The sequence below is a fragment of the Miscanthus floridulus genome, chromosome 4 (genome assembly GCF_019320115.1).
Source record: "Miscanthus floridulus cultivar M001 chromosome 4, ASM1932011v1, whole genome shotgun sequence".
Lineage (NCBI taxonomy): Eukaryota > Viridiplantae > Streptophyta > Magnoliopsida > Poales > Poaceae > Miscanthus > Miscanthus floridulus.
The window spans coordinates 69,027,442-69,038,893 of NC_089583.1; the positions used below are offsets into that span (position 1 = coordinate 69,027,442).

An 11,452-nucleotide genomic window follows, 5' to 3' on the forward strand; every position below is an offset into this window, starting at 1 on the left:
AAAAACGTGTGCGCTAACACTCTTGACACCTTGATGGACAAGCGGATACATAATCCGTGACATCAACTACCATATATGGCTACAGAGGCATGTTAGTGTGCGTGGCCCGATCGACCCCGACAGTGATTCCGATAGTAATTAATGTTTATTTAGCTAGGTTTTCAAGGTCGTAGTTTAATTGGATTCTAATTTTAATATGCACGGCTTTGTGTGTTTAATTATTGTCATGCATGTAATTCGTGTAACATTTGTTGGACAATTAGAAATATACATTCCGATGTCGTATTGGTCTCAAAATTATTCTCAGGCTTGCACATGCCACGTGTGAAGGAAACATCAAGTTTGTGATTTTCCGGAGATGGTTTGCTACTTTATGAGGTTTAATTGAATTTCCGCGCGACGAGACCGTTTAATTATAGGTTGAACCGAGTCTACCCACGAAAAGATCCAAAATGGTGCCAAACTTTTACACATGCTCTAATGTGCCCTAGGGATAATAATTTTGTGGAGGTGAATAAAAAAATCTATTGGGTCCAAGATGAAATTCACCCTCTTTTGTCTCATTTGGCACAGAGAAAAATATAATAAATAAAAAATGATCAGAAAAACCTAAGATCCTGTGTGGGGTCTTAATTTGGATGTACATGCTTGCAAAAAAAAATTTAAGTTATTTCGACATAGGTGGAGTATACATGTTTTACAGAGGTACATGTGCCCTTTCATCGAACCATGACTATACACATAGGTTATCTAGGTTTCTGTGGTTCATAGACATTTTGGTGTCGTATTGGTCTCAAACTTTTTCTTAGGATTGTATGTGTCACGTGCGAACGAAACACCAAGTTTGAGATTTTTCGGAGATGGTTTGCTACTTTCTGAGGTTTAATTGAATTTCCGCGCGATGAGACAGTTTAATTATAGGTTGAACTGAGTCTACCCACGAAAAGATCCAGAATAGTGCCAAACTTTTACACATGCTCTAATGTGCCCTAGGGATAAGAATTTTGTGGAGGTGGATGAAAAAATCTATTGTGTCCAAGATGAAATTCACCCTCTTTTATCTCATTCAGCACACAGAAAAATATAATTAATAAAAACATGATTAGAAAAACCTAAGATCCTGTGTGAGATCTTAATTTAGGTGTACAAGCTTGTTAAAAAAATTTCAAGCCATTTTGACATAGGAATACATATGCTTCTATTTATTCAGTATATAAAAGATTTTTTTAATATATATAAACATCACTGTCGGTTTCAAAAAACTGACAGTGATGAGAAGAAACCGACAGTGATGCTTATTATCACTGTTGGTTTATTTTAAAAACCGGTAGTAATATATAAAAAATTAAAAAAAATTGTGCCAGCCCTCAGGTTTGAGCTCGGGTCTCGGGCTACAGAGTTCGGACACTTAACAAAAAAAATTCAAGCCATTTCGACATAGGAATACATATGCTTAATAAATTATAAAATTAAACCAAAAAAATTGGGTCGCCCGGGATTCGAACACGGGTATCGGGGGCTGAGTTACGGGGTCTTAACCGTTGAGCCAGTAGGAGGTATTCGAAAAATGTGAAAAAGATAAGTTATTTATGCTGTAACCACTACACGGCAATCACTGCCGGTTTAAAGAATGGCCCGGCAGAGATGTACCCTCATCACTATCGGTTTCTACTTACAACCGGCAGTAATGTACCCCATCACTGTCGGTTTCTAACTAGAACTGGCAGTGATGAGGTCTGGTATAAAAGCCCGCCGCAGGTTGAAAAATTTCAACCCCGCGCCAACCGTTTCTAGCCTCGCGCTTCTCTTTTTCGACGCCGACGCCCGTGCACCGCCCCAAGCCGGAGCACCCGTCCACCGCCCCTCGCGCTCCTCTTCTTCGACGCCGAGGCCCGTGCACCGCCCCACACCGGAGCAAACCCCACGCCGTCCATCGCCAGACGTCGGAGCACCGCCGAGGCCTTCAGGAGCGCGCGCGGATAGCTGCTTTCCCACCCCCATGGTGAGTGCGTGGCTCACTGCCCGCTAAGTGTTCGATGAAATGCCCCACGATTGTTGTCTTCCCAATAGTAGCCGATTCCTATTCGATTGAGTTACATGCTGTTACTCCTTGGTTTAGCTATAGATAGAGTGTCAATTGATGGATTCTTGTCAAATGTGTACATGTATAATCGCTATAGGTAGAGTGTCAATTGATTTTGATGGAATGTATAACATGCTTAAAAAAAGGCATCTATATATGTTTGTTCAAGAAAAAAAAGTTAAAAACAACTTTTAAAATTGGCTCGACAGCAGCAGCAAGTATGATTACTAAACCACATTGATCTCTGAATAATAGACAGTCCAATTATTGAGGTTATTTTTTTATCATGTCAAGAATAAAGAACATTAAATAGATTTAGTTTGGCCATATAACTTGAATAATAACTCTTGTTCAGTGAGTTACCATTACCACTTACTACATGCCTAATTTACTTAAATGTATAGGCAACCATGGCATGGTATGTAGTGCATGTTGGTCATATGCCTGTGATTTATCGAACTTGGGAAGATTGCTATGCTTAAGTCAATTGCTACCCTAGTACTTTGTACAAAAAATACAACACAGAAGCTGAAGCTTTGATGGCCTACTATAGTTATCCGGCCTACCTTGCAAACCATGGGCAACCGGCCTACTATGGTCTAATGAATGTAAACCATGGCCATTCGTTAGCACTAGAGATCGAAGAGAAGCCACCCGCCGGAGATGTGAAGATTAGGAGAATTGCTCCTTGGTCTTGGAAAGATGTCATACTTTTATTTATGGCTATGGTCATCGCTTTTCTTATTTAGAAGTTGATGTAGGCTTAGTCTCTATGGATGTGACATGGAATACCTGAAATAGAGATTGATTGCTGTTTTCGACGAATTCACGATAAAGAAGAAAATCCACATACTTCTAGCCTACAACTGCGAGTATGTGTTCTCGGCTTTTAATTTTATGCTTCTTTTTTCGTTAAGATTATTCGATAATTAGGATTCTATGATTGCAGCAACTATTTTGTCTTTATTTGTGTTAATCTTGCTAAAAATCTGCTCGAGGTGTGGAACTCAAAGAAAAAAATCATTTCATCATCTCGATGCACTGGTGGCAGTGCTGAATTAGTAAGCGATCCTAATAACTATTATTTTCTAATCACACATACCACTTTCTAATGTTTCTTCTTTTAATATTGCTCAGTGTCCGAAGAAGACATATCGGTAGGACGCCGATTCCATTCAAGGTTGTCGAAATGGAGGGGAAGTACCTATCACAGCCGGCGGGAAACAATGAATATGGGTTTTATGTAATGTGGGCAATGCTTCGCTACATCGGTGGAAAATCGGAAGAAGCCGATAAGTTGGTGTGTATAATCCCTATTTTATTTATGTCTATTAATAATTCAACAAAATAATTTATTGTTCCTCTTTGGATATCATCTTTTTTGAACGATAGCGCAAAAAATATAAGCACGAAAGACTGCTAGACATGGAGATCGTCGCACTACAATCGGAGCTGGCAAAATTCATCTTAGCCGAGGTATTGGAAAAATATGGAGTATTTTTCATTGCACAATCCGTGAAGTACAAGGATCAGTATGGCCTAGAGCGGCTCGCCAGATTATTGTAAGAAGTCCGAGAAGCATGTGTGAAGTCTAAGATCATTTCTTTTTTATTTTGAGGAATTGAGATGTGGATAAGAACATTTTAATTGTAACTGTAACATTTGTAATGTTTAATATTGATGGACCTGTCGTCTATGTAGCGTATATAAAGCGAAACCTGATTCCACGAAAAAATATAAATTAAAATAAATTATAAAACAATAAAATACGAACGGACCATCACCGCCGATTAGCAACAAACCGGCAGTGTTGTCGTAACCATCACTGCCGGTTAGAAGCAAATCGACAGTGTTGTCTTGCTCAACACTGCCGGCTTAAACCATGAACCGACACTGATAGTTACAAGAACACTGTCGGTTTGATCCATGAACCGACACTGATATTTACTACAACACTGCCGGTTTGATCCATGAACCGACAGTGTAGGCTTGCTCAACACTGTTGGCTTGAGCCAAGAACTAACACTTTTAAAGCAACCGTCACTGTCGGTTGGCACTACAAACCGACAGTGTTGTTCAACTGGACATTGCCGGGCGGAGCCAGGAACCGACACTGTTTCCTATAGATCAGTGTCGGTTTTTAAGGACCGACAGTGAAGTCAACCTCCCATCATTGTCGGTATGCCATTGTCGGTTCAAAATTCAGCTGTGAAGTGGGTTTTTGAACCTGCAATGATGTCCAAATCTGGGGTAGTGTATCGCCCTCACTCGCACCGGCCTCCGCCCTCGCGCCCTCCCTCGCGCACTGGCTGTGCTTTGCCATAGCGTGTCACCATCGTCGTCGCCTGCCGCCATCGCCTTCGCCGTCTTGCTGTGCCCTCGAGGAGGACCGCGGACTGCCACGAGGAGCTTCCAACATCTTCTATCTTTCGCAAACGTCCACCCTGTTAGTGAATCTCATCCTGTCCTGATGCGTTTCTTTATTTGTTATTGCCTCTGGTGCTTGTCATGCCTCTTTAAGAGTCTTGGATAGATACGTGCAGAGGCTATGTGATGCGTGTTGTCGTGATAGCGGTTTGCGAATGGTTGATCTAGTAATTCGTTATGAACTCTCTGTGTTTCTGCTTCAAGTTCTTAGACTGTGAACCTCTATCTGTGCCTGAAATCGAATCGTTACCGTAGCTATTTGCCATGATTTCGTGCTTCTAGTTACTTTGATTTGATGTTTATTGCCTGTGTTCCATCTTTCCATTGAGCTGTCATGATCCTTATAGATTCAAATGGCTTCCGGTTACATCTAAAACTATTCCGTCCACCATGCGATCTGGTGTCGCGCCCTCCCAGGTCCTGCCCGACAATTCTGCGTGCTCGCTCCCAAACCCTGCCCGGCACTTCCATTCACCGTGAGGATAGATGGAAACTAGAGGTAATCACTACGACATTAGAAGGAAACACAACGCCCCTACCCCCGATCTCCTCCAGTCCGGCTCGATCCGATCCATAGCAGAGGACGCCAATGCCGATTCGCCGATCCCATAGCAGAGGATGTCAACGCCCACGCGGTTTCCAGCTAAGCCCCTCCAGCGATCACGCAAAGGTCAGTGTCGTGCCGGAGGACCTGCGTTGCCAGCGTTCTGAGTCTCTGATGGAACAGTGCCTCGGGTCCATCCCCAAGCACGCCCGTCGCTCTGCGTTCCTCCCCAGATCGTACGTCCAGCTGTGACAGCGGGCGGAGGAGCAGGCCTCTAGCCGAAGCGACCTAGATCTCGTTCGTCATGGTGGTGGAACTGCAGTGACTCGACGCGGCGGCGGGGTTGGCTGTGCACCGGTGCCGCAGGACCTCCGTTGCCAGCGCTCCGGCGGCAAGCAGTGGCACTGCAGCGCACCTTCCATGACCGACAAGACCTCCGTTGCCACCAGGCTTTCTTTGCTCTTTCGACACTCCTTCATGCAGACACCGCTAGGTACGACCCCATTATCCCCATGCCCCTTCAACTTGATATTTTCCATCTGATGAAGTTACACAGGGCAGGCGGACTTCGGTTGATCTTTTTTATCTGATATCTGATGCTGCGTGCATTGGTATGGTGAAGTTGCAGCTTTCTGAGCCTAACTTCCGTGGAGAATCTACACAGTCAACGACCGAGACCCTGGTACCTAACCTGTTTCTGTTTGTATGCGTTAGTTCTCATCTACATCTTCCATTAGTTTTCATCTACATCTTGCTTGGATACCTGGCTTTGAGATGAAGGATTAGCCAGCTCAAAGTAGACATAAACATTGACTCGATCTTGATGCAGTTGTACAACTGAAGACTGAATAAAACAGATAGGGTGTTATACCCTGAATTCTGATGAGTTTATTACTGGTGAGCGAACCTGCATACTACAGACAATGGTACTATATCATTTATCTCTTTTGTAATTCTCGAATATAAAACTGAATCTTCGTGTCCATTGAGTTAAATTATGTTTATGAACCTGAAACTTTTCAGGCCTATGCTCAATTTCAGACAATATAAAACTAATTGGAGAGTTTGATTCAAATAAGAGTATAGCAAGAGTCTAATTCATGTTTTTTCCACCCCGTGCATCAATTAAAACAATAAATATTCTAATCTCGGCAGCTCATTCAATCGACATGCACACAAGCGGCCATGGTTCGCCCCTTGCCGGCAGTACCCCTTCCTGCTCGTCCCTATTCTTGATCTGGCAGGAACCTTCCAGTCTTGCACAGGTACAGGTTCACGTAGAGGTCATTTCAGTCTTAATCATTCAGAGAAGAAAACCTTTTCTCTGTTGTTTATTTTTAAATGGGTGCATATCCTAATAATTGTGCTGCAGCCGTGGCGATGGCCGATGGACCTGCCACGAGCCCACGAGCTGCCATAAGCCCGCAACGAATGTATAGCCCACGTGTAGTAGTGTTTAGGTCCAAACGTAACCACCGTGGACAGTTTCAGATCCTTCTGGCCCGTCCGGCCGCCCCTGCCCTGGTCGTGCGTCCTTCTTTCCCACGCTCCAAGAAAGAAAACCAGAGGTGCCCGCTGTCCGCCTTTCCCCAAATCCGTTTGTTTCCCACGGCGCAAGAAAGAAATAAAAAAATAGTAGAATGCGCGCGTCCTCCGCGCAAGTGGATAAACAAAATATAGCTGTTATATAGAATGCGTCCACCCTGTTAGTGAATCACATCCTGCACTGATACGTTTCTTTATTTGTTATTGCCTCCAGTGCTTGTGTGATCTGAAATCATGCATCTTTAAGAGTCTTGGATAGATACGTGCAGAGGCTATGTGATGCGTGTTGGGATCTCTAGCTAATGCAAAGCTTTTCTTTTTTTAATGCATAACATAATAGTGTGTGGTTAGATCATATACTGATTTATGTGATAGACTTTCTTTACTGTATAGTTAGTCATACACTGATTTATGTGATAGACTGATAATGAAGTACGTCTTTTAGATCTCGATGGATAGTTCAGATGTAAAGGTTTCGAAGAAAAATAGAAGCCCCTTAGAAGATATTGTACAAACAGAAAATTCCAGTGAGCCTATGGATGATTCTAGATGGTTGCAAGAAAGCACGAGTACAGAAGTTATCCACGAAGCTCTACCAGTTGACCAGAGCTTTAGCACGGCCCATGATGAAAAGGTCCTAGCAACTTTTGGGGTAGATCTGATGGGAGAAAAAGGACTTTCGGAAATCATAATCGTACAAAATGAACCCAAAAATTCTATGTCTTCACCGGTTGCCCCAGAAGGTATTGATATTTTCTCTTTGATGGATTAACCTAGAAAAACTGCTAACTATTGTTGTATACTTTAATTTAATCCTCCTTTTCAGATTATGTTTGTACCAATACTGATAGAGCCATAATTGAATCTGTCAAAAAAAATTCCATCTTCACCTGGGAATGAGGAGCTTGTGCTCATAGATGATGTTCTGGTGTCGAGAAACCACATGGAATATCTTTTTCAGCCATATGAATACTTGTCTGACGAGGTAACAGATGCAAGTCATAATACTCAATCAAACATTACCAACTTCAATGCTTTTTCTCTCTAATGACGAAATGTATGCAGGTCATAGATGCTTATATTACACTGCTGAAGGCTCAGGAGGGTTTAAAAAAGAGGCTAGGAGGTGCAGTCTATCTTGAAACTGCGTGCTTAGTTGCAATCATGAAGCTGGATGGAGAAAAGGATGAGACCATTGAAGCCAATTACCTTAACCGTGGCACTTCACAGCGTCCTGGTTTAGTTCAAAGGGTGCTAGCTTACTTGAAGCATGACATGGTAGCAATTTTTTTAAACGATCTATTGGTCTTTCATTATCAATTTTTTATGCCTGGCAAAATATTTATTGTTTGATTTGATAGGTGTTCCTTCCAATAAATGTTACAAATACACATTGGTACCTTGCTGTTATAAACACCATCAACCGTGAGGTTCAGGTGCTAGACTCTTTGGGCGAGATGTTCGAACGTGTTGACCTCAATAAAATTATGGGTATTTCCTAACACAGCTATTTGTACACATTTTATATTTTAGAAATGCTGATTGATTCGTTCTTCTATGAACAAATAGCGAGGTGGATTGCGAAAATAGATAGATTTCATATTGGAGGAGACGGGCCTGAAAGAGCACAAATGGCTAGATGTTGAGGTTGATACCTGGCCGGTTAGGGAGATTTTTTGCGGCAAATTATTACAAACAGATGAGTACATCAGAAATAATGGCATATCATATAAGTTGAATTTTATGTGTCTTTGCCTTTTTGATCTTAATAAACTTTATGGAGTATTGGACTGGGAATGATTTGTCAGACGAGTTCAATCAGGTAAACTATGCGTCTTATCACAAGTTATAAGTGTGCACTAGTTGTGGGTTTTTAATTAATAATTAATTAGGTTCATACTATCGTGCAGGATGATATGAAAGAATTTAGATTTAAGCTTGCGGCGATCTTGCTATCGTCAGAGTTAAACAAACGAAAGGGTGCTCCATATCTTAATAGGGATGAAAATATTGGAAGCCCAAGCGACTGCCATAATAGAGAATCCAAAGATGCTTGAGTGTCTACGAAAAAGAGAAAACATTATGAGGAGGCCGAATGCTTAGAGGTTCAAACGGGCACCCCTCAACACATACAAACTCAAAATAAATCCTCATAAGTCCATGCCAACCAAGACCTTGATGAGTTTTGGGCATTTGAGGCTATGAAAGGCATGACAATGAACAAGGAAGAGATGACTGAGTTACTGTGTGATTATGTCACGGCAAATTAGGGTGAAGCAACGCTGAAGTAAGCTACATGTTTATTTTAATTACTTTATTTACTAATAATAGTGTGCTATCTTATATGACAAAAATCATCATCTGTGTCTAATGCTTTGCAGGAAGCCTTGGGTTAAAGGTTTTCATCCCTCCATGATTGCCCTAAGTGTCAAGGACCTACAAGAGTTGTTAATGAACAATTGAGACATCTCTGTGAACTGTTTCAACTTAGGTGTCCGTTTTCAGGCAGCTCAAGAGTACAATACAATGAAAAAATACAATAGTATTACCAAGCATCACATGGACCTGAGATTCTGTGTAAGCACATTTTTAAAAATTTTATCGTGCTATATTATATTGTCTTATTTATTGTTGTCCTAATTGTATAAAGTAGGCCAAGTTATACTAATCCTGACTCTCGATATCCTTCTCTTCCAGAAAATATGTGCTTTAACAAAAATACCAGAATACCATAAAAAATACACTAAGAAAGAAATGGCTGATGCGATTGGTGTATGTGAGGATATGGAATACAACTTAGCACAATGCAGATATGTAAGTCGCTTGCTCCTGCTTTTATTACTTGTTTCCTATATACTATTATAAACGCTACCATGTTTGCAGTTTCTTTTGCCATGGTTGTACGTTCGAAAGTATATGCTTTATGTTTTTGATCAGAAGAAGAAGATGCTTATCATGATTGATCCTAGACCTATTGAAGACTGATGTAAAGACACACCAGCGCTGATGTATGCCAGATACACTCTTAGATTTACCTTGCAGTACACGAACGCAGTGAATGTACATATTCCTGGATGGAATGAGAATGTCTTCAAATAGAAATTCAGACGGGAAGGAAACATTACAGATGACATAGATGGGTAACTAACGCAGAGTCACTATAGCTTGCAATAAAATACCTACGATTTAACTATTTTTATATATCGCTGATCGTGAATCTTGCCACAGACACTTAAGTGGATATCTTATTCTACAGTATATGTATACGTGGAATAGATCAAAAGCCACATATATTTATACGGTGAGTATAACACTTTGTTTTAAGTTTTTGTGGAAGATTTTTTAAGAGACGCAGTATTACCCATGCGACAGGCACTAATATTGTCATATATACTCGAGCCTGTATACATGATGGTATGGAGATGTGACGGAACTTATTTGTCAATTTATTGGCCCACGAAAGAAATGGATATCGAAAATTTCTTCCTGCCGATATAAAACATTATCTTAGGCGCATCACGAAAAGGTCTATAAAGTAGAGTTTGTAAGCCTGTGACGCCGCGCTCTCCGTGACTGTTAATTTTACAAACTTTGCTTTGTAGATTAACTGTAACTTTAACGTTGGTATTTACTTTTATAGTATTGTTATTTTATCATACGATCCATGTGTTTTTAGTACAAAAGTTTAGTTGTCCCGTAGCAACGCATAGACACACTACCTAGTACCATATAAGAATGGATGATCTACATTCTAAGTTCTAACTACTTGATGTTTTGGTGATATAGAAGGAACGCTCACGTATCGTCCTATTCGCTTGGCTTATAAGCCGTACTTTTTCAGCCAACGAATAATATTTTTCTCTCCTAATAAATCAGTTAATAGTACTTTTAGTCATGTCTTATAAGGCAAATGAAGAGGGCATATGTCACCAACGTCCAGTGACAGGGTTCGTGGCCGCTGTGGCGTGGCAACAACGGGCTGCAGCTGTGGGAGTGTAGCCGGGCCAGCTCGTGCTCTGGCCACTATGTTGGGGTTGGGTCAGTTGAGGTCGAGGGGAAAGTTTGGACGGTAACATCTGCAAACATCACTTCCTCCTTGGAGGTGCCTTCTTGGCATACACTCGGTTGTTGCAAGTGAAAACCCAAACCTGTTTGGGTTGGCATCGTTCCCTTCCTAAACACGTCATCAAGCATTTCCAGCACCTTGGTTCAGCTTCGTTGGGTTGGTTTTTGTCAAGGTTTTCTTTTTCTCCTAGGTGTTTTGCTCCTATACAGTTGGCTTTGAGTTGTTGCTTGGGCTGCGTCATGCTTAGTGATGAGTTCCTGGGCGAGTTGTGGCGCCCGACATTGTTGTTTGGTCTTCTGATCGAAGATGTTTGGGGATGCGGTTGCGGTTGTGCTGTCTGTGAACCCAACTTGTGCGGGTTCAACCCCTAATTGTATAGTTTTTAGGCCCGGTTTCCCTTCTTCTAACAATATTTACGGCAAAGCAAAGCTTTCGCAATCTTTTCGGGGAAAAACATCATTTGTAGTAATATGGTAGTAAAAAATACCTCCCCTTATACTTTGAAAATACTTAACAAATCAAACTGATTGATAGTAATATTTCCATGTCAGCAATCTAAATAGTTCTGAACATAGTAGCAGTCAAAGTTGAATATGTTCAATGATTTAGATAAGATTGTATGTAGAAGAAAGAAAATGAAACAAAAACGATCCGATCACCATGTAGCAGGCAAATATGATTTCCCAAACTTGTTATTCCACAAGTTTGCAAAACGAACATTTGATCCTACTGGAAGCCAGGTATGGAGTATGGGGTGCATGAACAAAAATCATGTTGATTAACAGCT

At 41.3% G+C, this 11,452-nt stretch overlaps 1 protein-coding gene across 1 annotated transcript; it reads left to right on the plus strand.

The window, feature by feature from the left end:
- The first annotated feature begins 7,209 nt into the window (after positions 1-7,209).
- Positions 7,210-9,433, plus strand: LOC136551647 (ubiquitin-like-specific protease 1A). The gene is made up of 8 exons (XM_066543200.1): positions 7,210-7,342; positions 7,426-7,584; positions 7,665-7,877; positions 7,961-8,090; positions 8,169-8,421; positions 8,510-8,886; positions 8,981-9,176; positions 9,297-9,433. The coding sequence occupies exons 2-5, from the start codon at positions 7,543-7,545 to the stop codon at positions 8,243-8,245; spliced, it is 462 nt and encodes a 153-aa protein (XP_066399297.1). The 5' UTR covers positions 7,210-7,342; positions 7,426-7,542; the 3' UTR covers positions 8,246-8,421; positions 8,510-8,886; positions 8,981-9,176; positions 9,297-9,433.
- The last annotated feature ends 2,019 nt before the right edge of the window (positions 9,434-11,452 follow it).

Coding starts and splice junctions, on each gene's coding strand:
- LOC136551647 (XM_066543200.1), top strand. CDS start 7,543: ATGGAATATCTTTTTCAGCCATATGAATACTTGTCTGACGAG. Junction 7,878..7,960: donor CTTACTTGAAGCATGACATG/GTAGCAATTTTT, acceptor TTGATTTGATAG/GTGTTCCTTCCAATAAATGT. Junction 8,091..8,168: donor TGACCTCAATAAAATTATGG/GTATTTCCTAAC, acceptor ATGAACAAATAG/CGAGGTGGATTGCGAAAATA.